The sequence below is a fragment of the Podarcis cretensis genome (assembly GCF_951804945.1).
Source record: "Podarcis cretensis genome assembly, chromosome: 16".
NCBI lineage: Eukaryota > Metazoa > Chordata > Lepidosauria > Squamata > Lacertidae > Podarcis > Podarcis cretensis.
In genome coordinates this window covers 15,706,081-15,731,444 of record NC_137186.1, presented here as the reverse complement: position 1 = coordinate 15,731,444, position 25,364 = coordinate 15,706,081, and the positions used below count along the sequence as shown (strand labels likewise).

Sequence of the window (25,364 nt, the reverse complement as noted above, 5' to 3'; positions counted from 1 at the left end):
ACCTTTTCCTATCTAAGCAGTACACAAGTAAGAAGGGGACTTTGAAGGGGTGAGGTGCTTCAGTTGGAGCTGGCACTGGAGGCTGGTCCATTGGGGCAAATGGGGCACTGCGCTGAGTCTGCCCTCCGCCAGCCCCCACCTGCCTGCCTTTTTTCCTTACAAGCAGCCAAAGGGGCGGCCATCTTGCAGAGCTCAGGAGGCGGGCGGAGGATGGGGACGAGGGATGGAAGGATTCCGGTTCTCCCTGTTTCTCATTCTTAAATCCAGTTCCCCACATTCTGCAACGATTTGAAATTTATTGATTAAAGAAAATTCCCCGTGAAAATTCACCAGCATTTTTAGTACGAATTTCTCCTAAGAAACACATTTTCATATGCAGTTTTGGTGAACGTGCACATTTTTGCAAGCAATTTCCCCTAAAGCAATGCATTTTTGTGTCTTTTTTTTTTTTTACAAATTTCTTTATTTTTTTAAATGCATGCTTTCCCTTAAAATGTGCATTAAAAAAAAAAAAGGTTGGAAATCTGTAACCCGAAATTGGTAAAAGTGTGAATTTTGAAGGATAGCTCTGTTTCGGTTCACATGTGGTTTCAGAAAAGGCAAGTTGGATAGATTTGACTTTGAATGCATACTGAATTAAATTCTTCCTCTGTCCCTAATGGGGCAGAAACAAGAGCTCCTTAGCTCTGCCTGCCATTGGCTGTGGCTCCAGCTGTCATTGACTCTGGCTCCGCCTATTTTGCCCTCCTTGCTTTCTGCTCCACCCAATGGGCACCAGCTGCCACTGGGAGCAGGCATGGGGAACCAATGGCACTCCACAGGACTGTGAATATGTTTGTATAGTTCAAGTATTTCCCGGCAGAAATGAGCACCCTGCTGAAAGTCCTTGTTTGACCCCAAAGTAAAAACTGGACACTATTCCACCCTAACTTGACAATAGTTGAGAGTTGGTGCTCTGTGTGCTGTTGCATTTCTTTGATGGTTTTTGCTGAGCCTCACCTCCCAAGAAGACCCACATGATAAGGCAGGGATGGTGAATGACCCACTGGATCTGGCCATGGCTGGTTTTTCCCTCTGGCCTTATTTGCTCCCCTCTTTCCCTTGTTCCTCATCACCTGCTGGCTTCCTTTGCCCAAGTAGGGAGAGCTCATTGCTTTAAAGTAATAATAATAATAATAATAATAATAATAATAATAATAATTTATTATTTGTACCCCGCCCATCTGGCTGGGTCTCCCCAGCCACTCTGGGCGGCTTCCATAAAAACCAAAAATACACTAAAATATCACAGATTAAAAACTTCCCTGAACAGGGCTGCCTTAAGATGTCTTCTGAATGTCAGGTAGTTATTTATTGCTTTGACATCTGCTGGAAGGGCGTTCCACAGGGCGGGCGCCATTACCGAGAAGGCCCTCTGCCTGGTTCCCTGTAGCTTTGCTTCTCGCAATGAAGGAACCGCCAGAAGGCCCTCGGCGCTGGACCTCAGCGTCCGGGCAGAATGATGGGGGTGGAGACGCTCCTTCAGGTATACTGGGCTGAGGCCGTTTAGGGCTTTAAAGGTCAACACCAGCACTTTGAATTGTGCTCGGAAACGTACTGGAAGCCAATGTAGGTCTTTCAAGACCGGTGTTATGTGGTCTCGGCGGCCGCCCCCAGTCACCAGTCTAGCTGCCGCATTCTGGATTAGTTGTAGTTTCCGAGTCACCTTCAAAGGTAGCCCCACGTAGAGCGCATTGCAGTAGTCCAAGCGGGAGATAACCAGAGCATGCACCACTCTGGCGAGACAGTCTGCAGGCAGGTAGGGTCTCAGCCTGCGTACCAGGTGGAGTTGGTAGACAGCTGCCCTGGATACAGAATTGACCTGTGCCTCCATGGACAGCTGTGAGTCCAAAATGACTCCCAGGCTGCGCACCTGGTCCTTCAGGGGCACAGTTACCCTATTCAGGACCAGGGAGTCCTCCACACCTGCCCGCCCCCTGTCCCCCAAAAACAGTACTTCTGTCTTGTCAGGATTCAACCTCAATCCATTAGCCGCCATCCATCCTCCAACCGCCTCCAGGCACTCACACAGGACCTTCACCGCCTTCACTGGTTCTGATTTGAAAGAGAGGTAGAGCTGGGTATCATCTGCATATTGATGGACACCTAGTCCAAACCCCCTGATGATCTCTCCCAGCGGCTTCATATAGATGTTAAAAAGCATGGGGGAGAGGACGGAACCCTGAGGCACCCCACAAGTGAGGGCCCAGGGGTCTGAACACTCATCCCCCACACCACTTTCTGAACACGGCCCAGGAGGAAGGAGCGAAACCACTGTATAACAGCGTCCCCAGCTCCCAGCCCCTCTAGACAGTCCAGAAGGATGTTATGGTCGATTGTATCAAAGGCCGCTGAGAGATCCAGCAGAACTAGGAAACCACTCTCACCTTTGTCCCTAGCTCGCCGGAGATCATCAACCAGCGCGACCAAGGCAGTTTCAGTCCCATGATGAGGCCTGAATCCCGATTGGAAGGGATCCAAATGGTCCGCATCCTCCAGGCGTGCCTGGAGTTGTTCAGCAACCACGCGCTCAATCACCTTGCCCAAGAAAGGAAGATTTGAGACTGGGCGATAGTTGGCCATACTGGCCGGGTCTAAAGATGGTTTTTAAAGAAGCGGTTTAATGACCGCCTCTTTCAGCGGATCTGGGAATGTTCCCTCACAGAGGGAAGCATTCACCACCCCGCAGAGCCCATCGCCCAGCCCTTCCCAGCTTGCTTTTATTAGCCAGGATGGGCAAGGATCCAGGAGACAGGTGGTTGGTTTCACGCGTCCAAGCAGCCTGTCCACATCCTTGGGGGCAACGGATTGAAATTGATTCCATGCAACTTGACCAGACAGAGCTCTAGCACTCTCCCGCCCCGGCACTGCTCCCACGGTGGTGTCTAGCTCCTTCCGAATATGAGTGATTTTATCTGCAAAAAACTTTGCAAAATCGTTGCAGGAGATCTTGGGGTCTTTACAAGGCCCCGGTGGTAAAGGTGGTTCCGTTAAATTACGAACCACCTGAAAGAGTCTCCTGCTACTATTTTCTGCAGATGCAATAGAGGCGGTGAAGAAAGTCTTCTTCGCCGTCGCTATCACCACTTGGTAGGCTCGACGTTGAGCTCTAACCTGTGTCCGGTCAGATTCGGAGTGAGTTTTTTGCCACCGACGCTCTAGCCGTCTCAGCGATTGTTTCATCGCCCTCAGCTCCGAAGAAAACCACGGAGCTGTCCGGGCTCCATGCAATCGGAGAGGGCGCTTCGGAGCCAGACAGTCGATAGCCCTGGTTAACTCCGCATTCCAGCGGGCCACCAGGGAATCAGCTGAAAGGCCATCAACATGGGATAAAGCATCCCCTACCACTCTCTGGAAACCATTTGGATCCATTAAGTGGCGGGGGCGGACCATCCGAATTGGTCCCACCTCCCTGCAGAGGGGAAGGGTCGCAGAGAAGTCCAGTTGCACCAGGAAGTGATCTGACCATGGCACTTCTTTTGTTTCACTTTTACTTAGTGTCAGATCACCCACGTCACTAGAGGTGAACACCAGGTCTAAGGCATGTCCATGACTATGAGTTGGGCCAAACTTATTCAGGGACAGCCCCATGGAGGCCATGTTTTCCACGAAGTCCCGAGCAGCCCCTTGTAAGGTCGTGTCGGCATGGATGTTAAAATCTCCTAGGACAACCAAACTAGGTGTCTCCAGGAGAAAATCCGCCACGACCTGAAGCAGCTCAGACAGGGAATCCTTGGTGCAGCGGGGAGGTCGGTACACCAAAAGGAATCCTGTACTGCCCCTATTGCCCAACTTCCAGAACATGCACTCAGAAAACTGGATCTTCCCAGTAGGACGCCTGGTGCAAGCTGGTGACATCCTAAAAATCACTGCAACCCCCCCTCCCCACCCACATGACCTGGGTTGCTGTGCGTAAGAGAAACCTGGTGGGCAAGCAGCAGCAAGGACAGGCCCATCCGCTTCCTCCAACCAGGTCTCTGTCACACATGCCAGGTCAAATCCTCCATCCACAATCAGGTCGTGGATGGCAGTGGTTTTATTCATCATTGACCTGGCATTACACAGCAACACCTTCAGGTCATGTAGGTTTCCCCTGTTGATTCCAGTATCCATCTGGTCAAGGCCAGACCCGGAGGCAGGGATAGTCTTCAAACAACGACTAAACCTGCCTCCTCGGTAATGACATGGTCTGGTCTTAGCGTAACTCCGCCTCCTGTTGATCTGATGGCACCTGCAACCTCCACTTGCATCTTAATTTGAACCAACCTCATCTGCACATTCTGAAACAATATGCAACCCAAATCACAGGGTACCTCCCCTCCCCCAAAATGCACATAACTAGGAAAATCATGCCTTAAAATGCATGTATTTGTGTCCCTAGTATAACATCAACAGTGCGTTCTATTAGGGGATATTGCATTAGGATTGGGGAGATATTAGATTCAGTTCTCATCTGAAGCTTAATCTATCAAATCTGCACTGTCCGAAACCCATGCGTGAACCAGAACACAGCTATCTGTTAAAATTCACCCTCATACGAAATTTGCCTTGCAGTTTTCCAAGTAAACAATTGTAAAAAAAAAGCATATGTAGAATTGACAGCTCTTTCCATCTTTATTTAGGAGTGCACTAAAATGCTGTTGAATTTTCAGAAGGACTTTTTAAAAAACACCAAAATGTTGCAGACATGCTAGGAACTGAACTGGTAAACTGGAGAAACGAAATTTGGTGGGTCCCTGCAGCAGAGACTAGCTTAAGCCCCTTCCACCTTAAAGTGTCCTTGCAGGGTGGAGGGCATAGCTGGTCAGATCCTCAAACACAAGAAGCCCTTTAAGGAGATGAGGATTCCCCCCCCCCCCGCTTTTTTGCAGGTCCCCAGCTGTGAGTTTTTCACACTTGGACATGTCAGCCAGGCTAGAATGGTGTCCTAGCCTATTACGATTAACAGAATGTCTTGACTTTGCTATGCTGGTGGAAGAAGGCACTGAGGGGTTTTTTATTGTTGAAGGTAGTACATTGCAGGCAGGGGAGGCCCTGCTGCCCATGGGGGCCACACCTTTGATGCTCAGCTACTTTTGGCTGGATCCACAGCTGCCCCATCTCCTTTTCCTGTGTTTTCAAGCGGCCTGGGATCTTTAAACATTCTCATGTCCAGGAAAATGTCGTCCTGATGGGAAGGGGTTCCTTTGTAGCCCTCGTCGCCTTTCTGCTGCTCCAAGTTCCTAGAAGACAAAATAATGAAGCTGGATGGGGGGAGAGAGAGGATTGGGGGAATATTATGGGTTCCTGCAAATCCTTCCGCTTAGGTCCAGGAAATCTTACAAACTGAGTCCTCCCCAGCTCAGCTCAATAAGAAAATGAGGGGCTGGGTATGGAGGGTGATGAAAACCCGCCAAGCCAGCTAATGTTTCGCTGCTGCTCAGGACACCGAAGGTTCGTGGGGCTTAGCTGTAGCACCTGTACCACAACTGAAGGCAGCCCTGTTTAGGGAAGTTTTTAATGTCTGACACTGTATTGTTTTTAATATTTGGTTGGAAGCCACCCAGAGTGGCTGGGGAAACCCAGTCAGATGGGCAGGGTATAAATAAATTGTTGTTGTTGTTGTTATATGTCTGCCTGCCTCTGCAGAGGGGAGCCTGGCTGGCTGGCCCTTGGCAAGGAGGCATGGGACACGGCAGCAAGGCTAGGCTCCAGGGTCCAGAGTCAGGCAGTAGGCAGGGTGGGGATCCCTGCATGGGGGTGCCTGACTCGTACGCCTTCAAAACCATGCGCCTGGGGCTACGGCCCCCCTGGCCCTCCCCCTGGATTAGAAGTCCTGGACAGGTCTTTAGAGCAGGTGTGCCTTAGCTGGTTTAACCTTCTTTTCCCCACATAGTCCTACTTGGATGTGATACTAAAGGGGATGTTTTAACAGGCACACAGGACCCTCTTGTCCTGTGTAATCCAAGCTGACTTCAGCTGGAGATGCTGTTTGCAAAAGGGAGGTTGTTCTGCCATAAGAATGTAAGAAGATTCCTGCAGAATCAGGCCAAAGGCCCATTAGTCTCACAGTGGTCAGTCAGATGCCCCCGTGGAAAGCCCCCAAGCCCCCCCCACGTGATTTCCATGAACGTGCCAGGTGACGTGTTGAAAAGCTTTCCTTGATTGACTTCCATCGCTTGCACTGCACTTCCTATATACATTTTAAGGAAGATTGTATCTGTTATTCTGTATTATTCCCATACAATCTCACACAAATCAGTCAATGAAATTTTATTAATATTTTCATATTGAGATATTTGTAGAATAAATTTGGAAGAAATTCTTCCAGCTTTTCTTCTTTTTCTCTCTCTATTTTTCTTCTTTTTTCCTTTTCTTATTTCTCTTTTGTTCTTTTTTATATATGTGTACTTATCTGAAATATATATGTACGTATTTGCAATGTTTTGCTTATATTTTGTAATAATCATGTTAAATAAATTAATAAAAAAGAAAAAGAAAAGCTTTCCTTGAGTTCTGTACTGATCAAGCGTATTTTTTTGGTTAAGGGGTATGTGCAGCCGGCAACTGGACTGCTTCCCTTCACAAGCTAGTCTTTCAGCTAGTGGAGGAGCTGGCAACTGCTCTGCCATACCCTTGGATTCAAATGTCAAGATGCTGATCAGCAAAGAAAAGAAAAAGCAAGCATCGCTTCTCTCTCAGGAATATGCAGCCATTCCCCCAAATTTGCAGGAGAGGGCCTGTGGAGGAAATTTCCGTTGGGTCCAAGGTTATTCCGTTTTTAGGCACCTTGAGTTAATCATTTGTCCCTGCAAATTAACGGAGGTAATCCAGGGCCTGAATGCAGACTTTACCTTCACACCAAATTGCTCAAAGCAATTTTAAACAGAAGATAAGAGTCACAGTGGGGTTGGATTAGATGACCTCCCTGTAGCGTTGGGTAGAAATTCGATTCCGTTTGCACTTAAAGGGGAATTTACCTTTCGAAAAACAAGATGCAAATCAACCAACAGCCATCTTTCGAAATGCACGCTTTCCTGAATTTTGCAATGCTGTTCCTCTGCTAAGCAATGTGTACCGAAATGCATATACCGGTACTTCTGTACAGCATGCATATAAATTTGTATCTTAATGGAAATAACATACAAAACTGCATGGTAAAAAGATGTTTTAAAGCAAACAAGCCCAATTTATCTGATTGCCAAATCTGGTGCTCTTGGTCCCTAAACTGTGGGAACCTCTCCTTTTTGTGGGAGTTTAATATCATGTCTACCATGTGACAATGGCAACAGCAAATTCAGCTTCTTTGCGTCATAAGCCAGTCTCATCTGTGTAAGTTGATTATCTGCACACTTTGTGGGTAATCTGCATGATATAGGCAGATAATTTATGCGATTACGATTGGCATACATTGACAAGCCAAATGATGCCCATTCCATGTTTTGAATTAAGAGAGGGGGTAGCCGAAATGATGACAATTCCTGTGTGTGAATCATGACATGAAAAGGCACAACCTCTTCTGTTTGTATTATAATAGTTGCTAGCATAAGTACCTTCACGTGTCCTTTGACTATTTTAGGTAAAATGCAAGAATGTTGTGTTTTCCTTAATGCAAGTCACTTCTCCACCAACACAGACCTTGTCACAGCCACTGATGGCTTACTAAATGGAAGGAAGGCAGTGTGGTGCAGTGGTTAGAGCGTCCAACTAGGACCTGGGAGACCAGGGCTCACATTTCCACTTAGCCATGAAACTCATTGGGTGACCTTGTGCCAATCACTCTTAGCATAGCCTACCTGATAGGGTTGTTGTGTGAATAAAATGGGGGGGGGGGCAGTTATGCCAACTTGAGGTCCTTGGATGAAAGCTCTTGGATACATGCAATGAATACATCTACTTTATGTTGGCTACACATTTGAACACCTTAAGATTATCATAAGCAAAGACCAAGGAGCAGGTTTCTGTCTATGTTTGGATACAACTTGGTGCCATTTTGAGTCAACATGGAATAAGAGCCTAAGAAGAACCTTCTGCATTAGGCCAAGGATTCATCTAGTCCAGCAACCTGTTCTCACAGTGGCCAACCAGATGCCCACAGGATAAGAATTTAAACTCAACTCCTGGGGCTTTCTGTGTGCAAGCCCTGCACTTTGGAAGACAGGCTCACAGCCATTTTTTCTTTGTTAATTACAGTGGTACCTCGGGTTAAGTACTTAATTCGTTCCGGAGGTCAGTTCTTAACCTGAAACTGTTCTTAACCTGAAGGACCACTTTAGCTAATGGGGCCTCCCGCTGCCACCGCACCACTGGAGCACAATTTCTGTTCTCATCCTGAAGCAAAGTTCTTAACCCGAGGTACTATTTCTGGGTTAGCGGAGTCTGTAACCTGAAGCGTATGTAACCTGAAGTGTATGTAACCCGAGGTACCACTGTATATAGAATGAATATGTCCCCTTACCAATTCCCATCACTTTTCTGAACCTTTTCCAACTCTCCAATACCCTTTCTGAGCTGAGGCAAACTGAACCTTTCAAAACTGCACCAATTTTAGCCACTGATTTTAAAACTGCACTGTTGTGAAGTTTTTTTGGTCTCTCAGAATTCCCAAACAATGCCAGGTAAAACTTATCAGGGTTGCTACTGATAAGCAAACAAATGTGGTTAAGGAATGAGGAGGGGAGAAGGCAGATCTACTTACTGGTTCTCCACGTCTTCAATGGTATCAGGTAGTGGCATGTTCAGGGTCTCTGGAAGGAAGCAGGCGGCAATGCCAGAGATGATGGGAGCTGCCCCATAGATCAGAAGGGGGAGAGATGGGGAATACTCGCCCGTCATCCTCACCAAGGGAGCCACGATCCCGCCGACACGAGCCATGGTGTTCCCAAACCCCATCCCGGTCTGCCTGCCATGCAATGGACAGAAAGTTGACAAAGGGGGAAAGCCTTAAGCCTGGGAAACCTGTGCTGCCCCCCACAGATGACCCCAGACTTCAACTCCCATCAGACCCAGCCAGCATGGCCAGCAGCCCAGGATGATGGGAGTTGCAGTCTAGCAATGTCTGTAGGGCCACAGGCTCCCTATTGCTGGCCTAAATAGATTGGTGCCTGGTGCTCATTGGGACTGGTAGGGCAAAAGGCAGGGAGCCCAACACTAGGGGGAGCCAGAGCCAACGACAGGCAGAGGCGACTCATTCTGGTTTTGCTCTCCTCTTCCTCCCTGCTGGGTTCTACATGGAGCAATACTGAGATTGAGGAGGAGGAGGAAGCTACCAGGCAGTGCCAATCCCTGGGGTGGCTGGGAATATGAAGACTGGTGGAAGGTGGCTGGCGTATGGCAGACTGAGACTGGTGGGGCAGCGCCCCATTCACCCGAATGGACCAGCCTCCACAGCAGCCAGCTTACTTGAAGGATGGCTCCACCTGCCTGTTTTAAAAGATCAGCCTGCCTTAAATAGCTTGGGTCTACGGGGCTTCTGCAGCTGTGTGTGCTCAGGCCACAGAGGCCACTTTAGAAAGTAAAAGGAATAGCAGTGGGGAGCATTGTATACCCATCAACTGCCCTGGAAAAGCTGGGACATCTCATTTCCCCACATCCCACAAGAGTGCGGCGGCCATTTTGGGTGCCTCGCTCTCACATGACTTCGGGCTGATATCTTGCGCCGAAAACAGCATTTATTTCCGGGTCCGCAAGATGGGGCTCGCTCTGATCAGAGCCCCGGCCTGGTTCTGACGGTATTCCAGGATTATCATCCATATAAAATGGCCCACAGTTAAGAGCTTCCGCTAAGTCTGAGGTACCTGATCACCGTGGGGTAAAGCTCTCCCGTGTATAAGAAGACACAGTTGAAAGATGCTGCCAAGCACCCTTTCCCAAAGACGGCAAAGACAGTGCGCAGGATCTGCATATCTGGGGAGAAGATCAACTCAAATGATTTTGCAAACAACTATTGTTCAGAGCCCTCCAGCCCCCCAGACAAATTCTGTTACCGTTTTGACCTTTGGTTTCTCGCCATTATTTGACTTCCTGTTCCACTTTGCATTTGGCATACATTTCCTGCCCCCACCACCTCAGTCTTAAGATAAGGTTTTCTCCCTTTGTCTCCAGCCAAATGACCTTTCGCAGTTCGTCAATGTTGTGTCACCAGCAGTCTTCGCCTCAGAATCATTAGAGCATTTGTGAACATTCTATGTCTCACCTGCAGCTCAGCCAATAACAAGGGTGGCAGCCTGAAGGTGGCAGGCAACAGCCACATTTTATTTTTATTTTTTAAAAATACTTTTTATTAACCGACCAATCAAATCAAATCACATCACATAAATTCTGAATTACAAAGCTGAATTTTAAATTTTTGTTGAGGGGACCCATATTTCAAGATCCGAAGGGGGATTCTGATCATCTTCTTGCTACTGCGTTAATGTCCAAATCAGTCCAAATAAAGTTCATAATTCTATCCACTCTTATCTTGCTGTTTCCACATCTCATCTTGTTCGTATATTTTTTCTTTTTTTCTTTATGATCTCTTCTGATAATCTCCTTAAGCAGATAAACACCAATTATATCCTGTGTGAATTTTTCCGTTCGTCCAATCCTCGTATCGAGATGGTTTCCATATATCATCACTTTCATAAATAACATCGCTCTTTCCATCATTAATCTCAGGATCTGTCGTTCTTAAGTTCCACTGAGGAGTCACTCACAATATAAAAACATCTCTTTTCCTCCTCCCAAACTCAAGTCCTCCGACAGAGCTGGCCATCATGGCGACGGTATTTTTAACTGCGTCATTCCAAACCTCTTAAACTTTCCACGCTCTTCTTAAAACATGCTTTGGTTAGAAAATTCATCTGCACACAGTCGTAAATCCACAGCTTAAGTCATTAAAATGACACTTCTGACTTGTAGGGGGGGGATTCTTATTTAATCACATAGAGGAAAGAAAGGAAAGTTTTCCCCCCCTCCCCCATCCAGTCCCTTTGCCATACCGAGTCTTGGCATATCTTCTCATGATTGATTCTTGTTTCTCCGACTCTTCTTGTTTATCAGAGAACTCTTCAGTTAGCAGTCTTTACTCCCCCTCCTTCCTTGAAATATGTGCATTTGCTTCTTCCTAATTAATCCTTTTGAAGTTCTAGCAGCTAGCAGCGCGGATCAGAGACAGCGTCCAGGAGCACCGAAATCCACAGTAGGGCATTCTGCCTAGTGCCCCCATCCCCACAAATTCGGGGGTGGTATAGGGCACAGCAGGCAAAGGCAGCCCCCCCCCCACAATCCTGGGGGGGTAGGGAGGCTATTTACTCCCATTGCAGCCTCCTAATTACCTCCTGTGGGTCGGAGAGATGTTCTTGTCAGCCATCTTCCGCTGCACCCCTAGTGGCCCCTCGGCAACAGCCACATTTTAAGCCTTATTATATAAGTTTTCGGCAACCTTTGGTGAACACTGGCATTGACACTGTGAATGTTGATGCTCCCATCACCAGCGAAAGTGAAGTCAAGGCACTTTCCTTGAGTGAAACGACACATTATGTTAAATAAGAAATTGCATTTAACATGTCTGTGGTTTTAAAATAACAGCTGTTAGGATGGGGCTGGGAGCTGATCAGGGCTGGCGCTGTGGTTTAATCCTTTCCCACTATGCTGTGATTTCAACAAAAAGTTCCTCCCTCACCATCTTGTTTTCTGTTTTATGGTTTTCAACTTTTACCTGTAAATCACTCAGAAAACTTTAGCTGTTGGGTATTACGCACAAATGTAAAATAAGCAAATGAATTAATGAATTAAAATTTGCCTGGAGGAAGGAAGTTGTTAGTAAGAAAAATGCACCCTGCATACGCTCAGGGGCTCTTTCGCCTATTCTTCCACATGCTTTTGAGCCAGAAGCATGAACCTGTAGCCTCAGTCACAAGGTCTTATGCCACACAGTTCTAGGACTTAATCCCATTTCACACTGAAAACAAACAGCCTTTCCTCCTCCACAGGAAACCCTGTTAGGAGCCTATAACCCTAGGAATCTGCCTTCAGCACCCTCACCAGACTACAGTTCCCAAGAGGTCTTTGGAGGGCGCCCAAACACCTCAAGCAGTAGAAAAACAGACTGTTCTCTATTTTGTGGGAGGAACTCTAGCACATACCAGGAAACGTAGGTTTGCAGAAGCATGTTTTGTTTTATTTTTAATTGTTTTGTTTTGCTGCTTGGTGGTTTGCCACCCTGGGCTCCTTTAGGAAGAAGAAGGGCAGAGTGGACGTTGAATAAATCAATAGGTGGATAAATAAATAAAGTGGATGAAATCATTCTGTATCCCTAGTGCAGCATACCTATGTCTTTATATATGTTGGAAGCTGCCCAGAGTGGCTGGGTCAGCCCAGTCAGATGGGTGGGGTACAAATAAAATAATAATAATAATAATAATAATAATAATAATAATAATAATAACCCACTTGAAAAAATAAGATGCCCTGGGATTTTCTTGGCGGAAGAGCCATGGGATATGAATTTAATGCATAAAGCAAATAAATAAGAAACAAACTGTTTGCAGTTTGGAAAGTGATGGGGACGTACCGTACATTGAAAAGTATGGGGTGGAATAGTGACTAACAGGAAGATGCATGAACACCTTGCAAACAAATCAAGAAGAACATTGGTTGTCAATGTATAACCTCCCAGGAAACGAATTGGAGCAAGTGCTCAATAAATCCAACTTCCGCATAAGCTTTGTGCAAGCAAATCAGAACGAACGCTCAATGGTCTGGAGGAGCCCCTAAACTGCGGTTTATCTGGAGTCTCACCTTGGGGGACAAAGATGTTTCCGGCAATGGACAGGCCTGCTAGGATGAGAGTCAATGCCTGGGTGATCCTGCGGCCAAAGTAGCAAATCACAACAAAGGCAATGAGTTTCGCTGGGATATCGACAGCCCCAAAGATCACCTGGATGAGGTAGACGCTGACCCCAAAGTTCTGCAGGTCCATAGCCAACCCATAGTAGGCGAAGCTGGTGGAGAACCTGGTGGCGGATACAGGGAAAACACACAAATAAGCCGAGGGTTGTGGCTCAGCGGCAGAACATTTGCTCTGCGTAAAAGGAAGTCCCAGGTACAGTCTCCAGCATTTCCAGGTAGAACGGAGGGACATCCCCGTCACAAACCAGGTGAATCCGCTTCCTGTCAGCGTAGATACAGTGGTGCCTCGCAAGACGAAAAGAATCCGTTCCGCGAGTCTCTTCGTCTAGCGGTTTTTTCGTCTTGTGAAGCAAGCCCATTGACGGCTTAGCGGATTAGCGGCTTTTAGCGGCTTTTAGCGGCTTAGCGGATAAGTGGCTTAGCGGCTTAGAAAAAGGGGGGGAAAGGGGAAAAAACCCGCAGGAACTCGCAAGACATTTTCGTCTTGCGAAGCAAGCCCATAGGAAATTCGTTTTGCGAAGCACCTCCACAACTGAAAACTCTTTCGTCTAGCGAGTTTTCCGTCTTGCGAGGCATTCATCTTGCGGGGCTCCACTGTACTGAGTTAGCTCAATGCTCTTCAACCTTTGACCCCCCAGATGTTTTTGGACTCTGTTTTCCATTGTTATTCTTTATGCACCATTATTTATTAAATTTGTTAGTCGCCTCCATCCCAAAGTGACTTACAACCAACCACCTATCGTTCCATTTACAGTGGTACCTCCATTTTTGAGTGTCTCAGAAGCCGAACGTTTCGGTTTTCAAACGCCGAAAACCCAGAAGTAAATCCTTCCGTTTTTGAATGCACCTCGGAAGTCAAATGGCTTCCGCTGCATGTTTTTCAATTTTCTCCACTGAAATTGGAATTCTCCCTTTGCGCCTCAGTTTTTGAATGTTTCGGAAGCTGAACGGTCTTCTGGAAGGGATTAGATTTGAAAACCAAGGTACCACTGTATATCCCAACATTTTCTCCACAGAGCTCAAGGTGGCACCTGTGGCTTCTGCCCTCATTTAGTCCCTCACAACAACCCTGTGAGGTAGGTTAGTCCGAGAAGGAGCTGGGGGGGGGCTGGTCGTGCCCCCTCTCAAAAAAGCACAGCCCCTCAGTCCCCCACACTACACCCCTGCTCTAACCAACTGAGCTATCCCCCCCCTCCCCAATACTGAGCCAAGAAAACGATCTTTAAAGCGATCTGGCTTTTCTTCTTCCGCTTCTTTCATTTCCTCTCTTGCCTTCCCCACCAGCTGCTTCCACCTCAAACTTACCAGACGAAGCAAAGGCAGCACGTTACCCGTCGCACCACAGGCGATCGCACCAAGTCAGCTGCCGTGAAGTTGGACTTGGCGGAGGGTGCCTCTTTCTGTAGGCTGGCTTTCAAGACCTGCAAGAAAAAGACAAGCAAGGGGTTGCCTGCCGCCTGCTGTGGTCTCCGGCCAAATTCCGCACATTTAGGGATGGAATGACGAGACGCCTGGAAACTTACTTAATGTTTAAGGGGAAGGACCATAGTTCCACGTTCAAGTGCATGTTTTGGATAAAGAAGGTTCCACATTCAATCCTCAACCTTTTTCGGTAGAGGTAGGGGGAAAGCCCCATCGGAAACCTTACAGATCAGCAGGCGAGTGAGGGTGGAGGCCAAACAGGCGAATCCACAACTTGCACCCCGATTGCAGAATTAGTGTATCCTGACTGCGGAATCAAGACTGTCGCAAAATACGCACAGCCATTTTTTGGATGGCTAGTCCACCTCATCTTCTTCCTAAGGTTGCTACCATTCCCCACCTGCACTCCCAGGCAGGCTCCTGTTCCCTGTAGATGTTTGGCAGGCAGATATTCAAATGGTGCTGTTTTTTGGGTTTTTTTAACAGCAGAGAGGTGCATTTTTGTGTGTGTATGTTTTTTTGGGGGAGCTGGCACTGCTGAATCACTACCTGTTGTGCAGATGCTAAAGGCTTAGAAGCGTAAACCAGGAAGAAAAGGAAGGAACGTTTCTTTCTCTCGCTACCTCGAGGCTGAGCTTCTGCCCTTGCTCCTTCTGCCCATTTATCCGTGCCACTTTTTGCAGCTCCTTGAGTGCCTGGTCCAGTTTGCCAGCTGTGGCATACCACCGGGCAGACTCTGTAAACCACCTGGGCAAGAGAAAAACAGAGAGGCAGCAAGGTGGGGGAACAGGGACACGGTGAGGTGAAAGCAGGTATATACAACCCCTAGGTAATGCCCATCCTGCTCTATAGAAGGGTATTTGTTTAACAGCTCTGCCCTGCACCCCAACATCTCCTTCTCCAACAAGCCCCTCCCTAGGTTCAGCTAGCTTTCCCCACCCCTCTTAGGGCTTATACTTCTGTGCCTCCAATGGCTGTAAGCAGGGGTGCTGACTCCTAGAGGCTGAACCCCTTTGAACCCCCACCCCAATATTTGTTAGCGGGGAACAGAGTTCCCACAATGTTTGTCCGGGATATGGCGGCCCCTCCCCCCTCCATGGTGGGGGAGCAGCCCCCGGCTCATGGCATTGGCAGGAGGCGGCGGCAGAGGAGCCGTCCAGACACCCAGACATTGTGCATGATGGCGTTGTGTCTTGGTGTCGTGTCCGACATCTGGGCATCGCATGCAGCATCACAACATCGCGCATGATGCCCGGATGCGACTCGTGACACCACGGCATCACACGCGATGTCAGCTGCGTCAATCACCCTCCTGAGTCAGCATGCTTGGCTGTAGGAAAGGCAGGAAGCCAACAGTTGAAGCTTCCCTCTGAAAATGTGCTGGGGAAGCTTTTACTGTTGCACTGCTGTTTGTCAATGATGCAAACACAGGACCTGCTCTTTAAAGCTGAATTGGAGCAAATGGCAGTCCAGGTTTTCTGCAGATTGCTCTTTGCTCCGATTCAGCTTTAAAGAGTTGTTTTTTTGTGGGAGAAGCTTTGGAGAGAAAGAAAGAGGGTGCCCGGACACAGAGCTTTAAAGCGTGGGTTGTTCCTGGAAAGCGTGGATAAGCCCTATATCTTTATCTTTAAAGTGGCATGCTTAAATGGGGACTGCGAGAGAGAAGAGACAACCCTTTTTTCCCTCCTTGCTTATCCAGTCTCCCCTTCCAGAAGCTTCCTTGTGACACTCCCCCCGCTCCTCAAATGACCGGTGTCTGCCTCTGCAGTGCCCTCAAGGCACTCCTTCCTCCCCAGCTCCTTCCCCACAACCTCAGCTTTCCTCGCCTTCACCCACCAGTCTCCAGCCTCCCCACACAATTAATGTCAGTGTTTTGGGGTAGGGACTCCCACCACTGCCGCTCACAGCAGACAAGAGAGCAGGGCCACAGCGCCACCTACCAGCCGTACAGGAAGAAGGCGAAATAAGGGAAGGAGACGGCCAGCTGGAGCCAGCGCCAGTCGCGGATGGCATAAGCTATGCCAGCAAGGATGAACTGCCCGACGCTGTAGCTGTATCCAGTCACCATGCTGATGGTGGCCCGGGAATGCATTGGGGTCCACTCTACCGCTGGAAGAGGAAAACCCCATGTTGCCGTCTAGCAATGTTCAAAGGAGTGAACACCCACCTAACTGATTCTGGGGTTTCTAACAAGAACTTTGACCTAAACTCTGTGTCAAACAGAAAATATAAAACCAGTACTTTCTTCCTGGAAGTACTCAAGGTTACACAGTACTGGCACCTTCTTCCCCCCTCCCCATGTTAAAAGTGTGGTACTTACTGTAACAATTTCATGGTGAGTACCTCCCCCCCCCCCCTTTCTATATAAAAAAAACCGTATAAAACATATGGGACAGATTGAACTTCTCCAGTTCCTCTGGGACATAAATGTACATCAAAAGGAAGACCCGAAAACCTTATTTGCAGCAGTGGAGAAGTTAAAACACAAACCTAGCTAACGGTAAGGCACTGCTATATTTAGGTAGATTTATCACTTCTAAATATTTTGGCAGTTTAATCCCATGATTTGAATTCACACATGTAAATAATGAAGAACAGGTTTTGTTAGTCCAATATTGTATGCTCTAAATGAGTGGAGATTTAAACCCAGATATCCCTTATTCTGTGCAACACTCACTACAACACAACATAGTGCCTTGGGGTGTGTGTGTACAAATCAGACTTGAACCCAGATCACAAGGCAGGGAAGCAGTCATCACTCATTTTACCCCACTGGTGCATAGGGATGAGTGAATCTGTCAATGATGATTGGCGTTTCTCTCAGGTTCTCATTTTACCAATCTTAGTCCTCCTTGTTTCCACATCAGTTTGCAAGTTTCTTTTTTATATATAAAAAAGTCCTCATGACAATTCACCAGCATTTTTGTGTGAAGTTTTCCTAATATACAAATGTTTGTATGTGGTTTTGCCTAATATGCACATTTTTGCAAAGCAATGTCTCCTGATACAATGCATTTTCCCATTTATTTTTCTTGAATATATGCGTATTTATGTGCTTTTTTGTACCCAGGTTTTAGAGGTGTGGATAGGATGCCTCTGGTTCAGTTGTTTTATTACGTGCGCAGATTAGATGGTCATGAGGCACCAGAAGTTGCATCGGAGGCCCCGCAGTGTGGGTGCCGAGCACCCACAACAAAAATTTTGTGGGTGCTTGGGCCCCCAGGGTCCCCTATATTTGGCGTCAGTGGCATACTCAACATACAGGTGAAAACAGCCCTTTGATTTTCCAGGAGATCTGTGTAAAAGTCAGATCTAGCAGAATTAATCAGAGGCTTGAAAAATAGAGCTGAACAAGGAAATGACAGAACATTTCCAACTTCAAAGGGGTAGCTTTCAAAGGGGCAACTACCTTCTCCAGCAGGGGGCAGTACCTGCGTGGTGGTGGTGGTGGTGGGGCTCAGAGGCTTTGTGAGCTCCAGGGGAAGTCCTCAAAGGTGCCTGGGTGCCCAAGGGCACCATGTTGGGGACCCCTGATTTAATATCATTGTAAGAAAAGGCAGTGTGTGCAGGCGGCCATTTTCTCAGAAAAACAACAATTGAAAAAAGATTCCAAGACTCAAACTCTCTCTCATCTGTAACTGGTTGTCTTTGGTGGATATGACTGCCTGTGATTAATGGGAGAACAATGCCCTTTGCACATGCCCAGAGGCCTCAGGGCAGATTTGCAGCATGCTTGGCTAATGTTTTAAGTCTTGGAACCAGCCACTAGAGGAAACTGACTTACACAGCGACACGCAGTTCAGCCCAATGCCTGAGAGAGCCATTCCTGACAGGAAGCGGAAGATGCAGTAAGCTGTGAAGCTGGGGGCAAAAGCAGCGCAGGACCCCGAAACAGCCATTTGGAGACAGGACCAGATCAGCAAAGCTTTCCGGCCAAACCTAAACCGGGGAGGAACGAGTCTTGTTATAGACAGGGTGGTGGTCTCTGCGTGGGTGAAATCTGGAAGCGGTGGGAATGGAAGAATGATCTGGAAAAGGAGTGGGGGAGCTTTTACAGCCTGAGGGCCACATTCCCTTCTGCGCAACCTACCAGGGGCCACATGCCTGTGGTGGGCAGGACCAGAGGCAAAAGTGGGAGGAGCAAGGAATGCAAATATTATATTTGTACAGCGGGCCGGTTTCTACACACACCTCTCTCTCCTTGACCCAGACAAGCAAGAGGCAGTATCAGAGTTTGAGGGTGCACTCCAGCCAGGCATAAACACTCAAGGAGGGCCTGGCTGGGGAGGCTCCTGAGGGCCAAAAAGAGAGTCATGGAGGGCAGAATTTGTCCCCCGGGGCTGAGGCTTCCCACCCCAGAGCTACTGTAGAAGCACCAAGGCGATAATGGCTGGAGAATGTAAAGAGAACACACCATAGCTGCCAGCATCCTGGGAGGGCAAATCGGGACATGACCTCCCCCCGCATCTTGCCGCCAGCTGCCCTTACATGTCGCTGCCACCCATCGCCTTGGGTTTCCCCAAGGAAAGTGGCAGGATAAAACTAAAACCTGTGAGGATCATGGGACGAATTGAAGAAATTACGGGGCAAATTAAAATGTAGATGAGCCCAGAGTCGGATACTTTCACTGGCCCTAAGCCCACAGTCTGTACCTCAGGTTACAGACGCTTCAGGTTACAGACTCCGCTAACCCGGAAGTAGTACCTTGGGTTAAGAACTTTACCTCAGGATGAGAACAGAAGTCGCGCAGCGGCATCAGCGGGAGGCCCCATTAGCTAAAGTGGTACCTCAGGTTAAGAACAGTTTCAGGTTAAGAATGGATCTTCGGAACGAATTAAGTTCTTAACCTGAGGTACCACTGTAATCTGGATAAGACTCTGGGACTGGGGGAAAGTCAGTTTCTGGCTAGGAAAAAAGTGGTCCTCTTCCCTGCACACACACACACTGAGTTGACCCCAACATGGGGGGGGGGGCGTGGCATGACATCACACATGCGCCGCCCTCCCAACCCGGCCAGGCCAACTTGGCCCATCATGTCCCCCCCACCCCAAACAGCCAGATTAGCTTCATGAAAGGGATGTGCCAAGGCAAAGACTCTTCATCCTGGCTCATCCTTTTGAGGATTGTCACGAAATTCCCTTGAAAATATGGGGGAGCCCTGGCCCCCAGCCCCCCCTTTGATGGCGCCCCTGTCCCCACAACCCGTCATTTGCCATTTTGCTTCTACTAATCTAGTATGATTTTTTTAAAAAAAACGAACAAAGGATTCCTTGGCCCAGCTAGAACCAACCGCTTTGACGTGCATTCGCGACGTGCTTTCAAAGCGCGAAACGCCTTACTTGTCTGAGAGGCCGCCGAATGCGACCGCACCCACCAGCACCCCCGCCATGTAGATTGACTGGGCCATCTGCTGCAGCGTCCGAAAGTCGCACACCAGGTCCCACTGCGGGAGGGAGGGGGGGAGGGCGGTTAACACAGAAGCATCACCATCGCTTGGCTTTTCCGAAACGCGAAGCAGAAAAGTTGACTTTGGGATATGTATCTATAAAGCTCCATTTCCTTTTCCAACTTTCCATCTCACACAGAAGATGGTGTGTGCTCAAGCTCCGCAGCTCCAAAAGGCATTCCTAGAACCATAGGTGGCCGAGGCAGTTTTTACTGCAAAAACTTTAATCCTTAAATCCCGTTGGCAAGAACAGTGGTACCTCGGGTTACAGACACTTCAGGTTACAGATGCTTCCACTAACCCAGAAATAGTACCTCAGGTTAAGAACTTTGCTTCAGGATGAGAACAGAAATCGTGTGGTGGCGGCGCGGCGGCAGTGGGAGGCCCCATTAGCTAAAGTGGTACCTCAGGTTAAAAACAGTTTCAGGTTAAGAACAGACCTCCAGAACGAATTAAATTCTTAACCCAAGGTACCACTGTATTGTGGCAATTGTGTTGAGTAGGAAATTGCTGAATTTAGACAAATGCAGGAGACCCCAGATACAGAACCTGGGATTTTCCTCCTGCAAAGCTGGTCCTCCACATCTGAAGAATAGACGCCCCCCAACCCCCCCATATTTATATGGAGACTCTTCACAGAGAGCTTTTGTGAATGATGGATTAGGAGCGGGTGGGGGGGGTTTGCAGGAGGGGGGAGGATTATTTAAATCACTAAACTTTTGCAAATAGATAATCATGATTTAGCTACTCAACATTGCTCCCTTAAAATCAATCTTGGGCATAGTCATATTTCATATTGAATGTGGACATGTGGCCTATCTCCAACCCCCCCCCTTTATTTGTGAAAAAATTTGTTACAGGAAGTCATCTGCATCATTGTTGGGGACCCTCCAGATTATTTAATTATTATTTGTATCCCGCCTTTCCACCAAGGAGCTCAAGGGGCCAAACATGTGTATCCCCCCCTCTGCTTTCTCCACACAACAACCTTGGGAGGTAGGCCAGTCTAAGAGACAGTGACTGGCTGAAGGTCACCCAGCTGTGTGGGGATTTCCCAGGTCCTCTTCCCACACACTTAACTTCTGCACTGACTGCGATTCCCATCACCCCAGACCAGGGACTGTAGTCTAGCAGCAAGTTCCCCCCGATCTAGACAAATCCAGCATCCAGAATCCCACTTAAGTACCAATCCAATCCCAAAAAATGTGGTGAGGCATTGCTGATCCTCACCTAAGGCCTCCCTACCTCTGTCACAATGGTCGACGTGAAGACTTGGCCATCGTAGGTCCAGCCGTCAAGGCACGGCTCCAGCTCTGCCTCTGTTCTCTCCAGCTCCGTGGAATTGGGCTCGAGGAAGTGCCACTGGGTGGTGACGAAGCGACGGCACTTCTGCAGCCCCTGGTTGCCGTCTGTCGGGATGAAGGCTCTCAGAGGATCCCGACAGTCTGCGCCTTCGGTAATGTTGCTGCCACCGCATGTGCTGTTAATGCCAGTGCGGCAGCGGTGCCCGGGGACGGCTGCTGTAAAATTCTGCAAGAGGTTGTGGGCTGCCATGAGGACCATCGGGAAGCAAAGAAGCAGCACGTTGAGGACCTGGAAACGGCCCATGCCACCAACCTGATCCAAAAGTTGGGCAAAAGTCATCGCGGCCCAGAGACGCAGGACGGGCCCGGCTGAATCGGACGAGGCACGTTGACCGATGTAGATGCAATGGCAGCAGGGGAAGGAGAAAATATATATACCGGTATATTCTTGCAAACGTTAGGTGTTTGCTTGGCGATCTGGAGGTGCAATTCACAAATGGACTTGCTAAAACGTGGAGATGGAAACCTCCAAGAATCGGCCCGGTGGCGGCTGTCAAAATGATTCCACAGCTGATTTCCTTTGCAGTGGTCGGAGCTGCACCGAAGGAATGAAACAGTTAAGAAGGACACTTCCCATGCCTCCTGCCGATGGGCAAACAGACGGGACCTCTGCCCTCCTGCGTGTGCATTTCATATTTGAGCCTGATCCAAGGTCACCCAGAAATGCGCCGCCGCTTATGTGCAGTTCCTACGAAGGAACCAGTAGGGCACCTTTCCCTCCCCCCCCCCCTCTGCCTGCAGGAACGAAAGGTAGAATAAGGCTGAAAAGGCCAGAGCTTGAGGAAAAGGCTCCGGAGAGGGGCTTGTTTTTCTGTGCTTCTGATTAAGCTCCTGCTGAGTTTCAGACGGCTTAGTCGGTTCCATTAGACCCACATCTCCTAAGAATGGAGGTCTTAGTGAAAAGGGAGGGGTGCACATTCACTTCCAGCGAACTTGAGCGAGATGGTGGTAACAGGCAGAGGAATGAGCTGAGTCAGGCCTGGAATATGAACTTTTCCCCTTGAAGTCATTTGCATTCCTGGTATCAAAGAAAACATCACAACGATAAGCTTTATTTATGGGGGCTGTGCAGATCTGGGGGGGGGGGGATCGTTTGCTGCTCTGGGTGTTTGGTAAGACTTTTTCCACCCTTCGCTTGGTCTGGGATGCTTCCCACTGAGGTCGCGTCATGAATCCCCAACGCTCAGTCTGCAAGGTGAACCCTTCTGCCTTTGACACATCCACATGTCACGAAAAATGGGGCTCTCTCAAGGGAGACCCTGCAAGGTCTGCTATTGGTCAGTGGAAGGAAACAGAGTTGACAGCCAGCTAAAATGAAAGGAAACTCCCCAGCCCTGTCAGAAAAACCACCCAAAATGTAATGAAAACATCACAAACAAAGAGGAGGTGTTTAGTGACACCGGAGCACACATGAGTACATAGTTTCAGAACTTGTCAATCACAATACTTTGTGAATTGCCTGTCTTGAACCACCATTCAAATTCAGACACATTTTATTCCCCTCTCCAGGCATTTAAACACCCACATCTCCTTCTCCCTCCCAGATCTATTCTTCTTGCTCTTGCCCACATTCCCCTCTTTGATAAGCAAATGACAGTTTCCTCTTCTGTGGACAAGCAACCCTCTCCAACTGGTAAGACATTCGCAGCTAGTTGAGGGGTTTCCTAGTTTCCTGGCTACGTGACTTTGGAGGTGGCTGCTGGGGTGAGGTGTGGGCCAAACACTGCTCACTTTTGGGTTTTACTATGTCATTTGACATGAGTTTCATTCATAAACAAGGTTTTCCATTCATAAAAAAACCTTCATAAAAACCTATTACTTCAGAGGAAAAGGTTATGAATTTATCCTTTCTGGGTGGTGCATGTGGGGTGGTGCATGCCCTCAATTTACAGGGCAACCAATAATTTCCTTGGTGTGTGCTTGATGGGAGGTGCTGACGGGCATTAATTTGGTGTCTATACATAACCCTCTTTTCCCGGACTTCCCCATACCTTTCCCTTTTTGCATCCTTAATTTTAAACCATTATTCAGCAACCCTTCTTAACCAATTAAATGTAAATTCATTCTCTTTTTCAATTCCACCCTAAAATTAAACACAATTTTCCGCTGCAATTCTACATCTTCTTTTCCCTCAGCATTTTAGCACTCCTCAATTTTATAATAGTTCTTAAGATACATCTTAAATTTCTTCCAATCTTCTTCCACAGTCTCTTTCTCTTGGTCGCGGATTCTGCCGGTCATTTCTGCCAATCCCATAAAATCAATCACTTTCGCCTGCCATTCCTCCAGCGTGGGTAGCTCTTGTGTCTTCCAATACTTTGCTAGAAGAATCCTTGCTGCCGTAGTAGCGTACAAAAAGAAATTCTTATCCTTCTTCGGCACCAACTGGCCGACCATACCCAAGAGAAATGCCTCTGGTTTCTTGTTAAAGGTGCACTTAAGCACTTTCTTAATTTCATTATAAATCATTTCCCAGAAGGCCTTAATCTTTGGGCAGGTCCACCAAAGGTGGAAAAAGGTACCTTCAGTCTCTTTACATTTCCAACATTTGTTATTGGGCAGATGATAAATCTTCGCAAGCTTGACTGGGGTCATGTACCACCTGTAAATCATTTTCATAATGTTTTCTCGTAAGGCATTACATGCCGTGAATTTAATACCTGTGGTCCATAACTGCTCCCAGTCAGCAAACATAATGTCGTGACCTATGTCCTGTGCCCATTTAACCATAGCAGACTTCACTGTCTCATCTAATGTATTCCACTTCAACAGCAAGTTATACATTCTTGATAAATTCTTAGTATTGGGTTCTAACAGTTCTGTTTCTAGTTTCGATTTCTCCACCTGGAAACCAATTTTCCTGTCTTGTTTGTAGGCCTCCATTATTTGGAAATAATGGAGCCAATCTCGTACCTTGGACTTTATTTTCTCATAACTTTGTAATTTAAATTCACCACCTTCTTGTTCTAAAATTTCAGAATATTTCGGCCAATTAGTTCTCATATTAAGTTTCTTTACCTCCTTGGCCTCCATAGGTGAGAGCCACCTGGGAGTTTTATTTTCCAATAAATCTTTGTACCGTATCCAAACATTATATAGTGCTTTCCTGACAATGTGATTTTTAAAACCCTTATACACTTTAACCTTGTCATACCAGATATATGCATGCCAACCAAAGTTATTATCAAATCCTTCCAAATCTAGAATGTCTGCATTTTCAAGAAGTAGCCAATCTTTTAACCAGCAGAAAGCTGCTGATTCATAGTAGAGTCTTAAGTCCGGCAGGGCAAACCCCCCTCTTTCTTTAGAATCGGTAAGTATCTTAAACTTAATTCTGGGCTTTTTGCCCTGCCAGACAAATTTAGATATATCTTTCTGCCACTTCTTGAAACAGTCCAGTTTATCAACAATTTGTAATGTCTGAAACAAAAATAACATTCTAGGCAATACATTCATTTTGATTACTGCGATTCGACCTAACAAGGAAAGCTTCAGGTTTGACCATATTTCTAAATCTTTCTTTATCTCAGTCCAGCACTTATCATAGTTATCCTTAAATAAGTTTACATTCTTAGATGTCATGTTAATCCCCAGGTATTTTACACTCTTTGCCACCACTAACCCAGTTTCCTCTTGGAATCTCTCTCTTTCAACATTTGTTAAGTTTTTTTCCAGTACCTTGGTTTTTTGTTTGTTCAACTTAAATCCTGCGACCTGGCCGAATACTTGAATTAGTTCTAAAGCTCTTTTGGTACTAGTGTCTGGCTCTTGCAAGGTCAATACTAAGTCATTTGCAAAGGCCTTCAATTTGTAGTGTCTGGCTCCGACCTGAATCCCTTTTACCAGCTGGTCCCCCCTAATCATATTTAGCAGAACCTCCAGGACCTCCAGGTTAAGAAAATATGAGTTTTTGTGTTTGTTTTATGTTGTTTTTGTTTATGTTAAAAAATTTGGAAATTAATAAAAATTTTATTTTTTTAAAAAAAATTGGTGTCTATACAGCTCTGCAAAAGTGCTCACAACTGCAAGGAAGAGGTCTCAAATATAAATTAAATGTTCATAAATGTACAAGGCAAACACATGCATAAATATATAAACCACGTGTCTGAAATAGTACAGGAGAGCAATCCTGAAGCCATTTTGATTCTCCCAAATTGACCTCAAATATTTCCCTGCAAGAAGGAAGGAAATGGAAAAGCCTCCCCATTGTCTTTTGCTTA

General features: G+C 47.2%; 1 protein-coding gene across 1 annotated transcript in view; it reads right to left on the bottom strand.

Moving 5' to 3' along the window:
- Positions 1 to 5,005: 5,005 nt before the first annotated feature.
- The window catches only part of LOC307205238 (uncharacterized protein), a gene marked incomplete at its 5' end in the record, with an annotated part of 35,841 nt that continues 15,482 nt past the window's right edge, over positions 5,006 to 25,364 (bottom strand). Inside the window, 10 exons of the mRNA XM_079957433.1 lie at positions 5,006 to 5,261; positions 8,717 to 8,920; positions 9,816 to 9,924; positions 12,802 to 13,016; positions 14,218 to 14,333; positions 14,958 to 15,081; positions 16,275 to 16,443; positions 18,119 to 18,273; positions 19,674 to 19,777; positions 21,026 to 21,543. Coding sequence (XP_079813559.1) covers positions 5,105 to 5,261; positions 8,717 to 8,920; positions 9,816 to 9,924; positions 12,802 to 13,016; positions 14,218 to 14,333; positions 14,958 to 15,081; positions 16,275 to 16,443; positions 18,119 to 18,273; positions 19,674 to 19,777; positions 21,026 to 21,543 — 1,871 coding nt within the window. The 3' untranslated portion in view covers positions 5,006 to 5,104. The remainder of the gene's footprint in view (positions 5,262 to 8,716; positions 8,921 to 9,815; positions 9,925 to 12,801; positions 13,017 to 14,217; positions 14,334 to 14,957; positions 15,082 to 16,274; positions 16,444 to 18,118; positions 18,274 to 19,673; positions 19,778 to 21,025; positions 21,544 to 25,364) is intronic.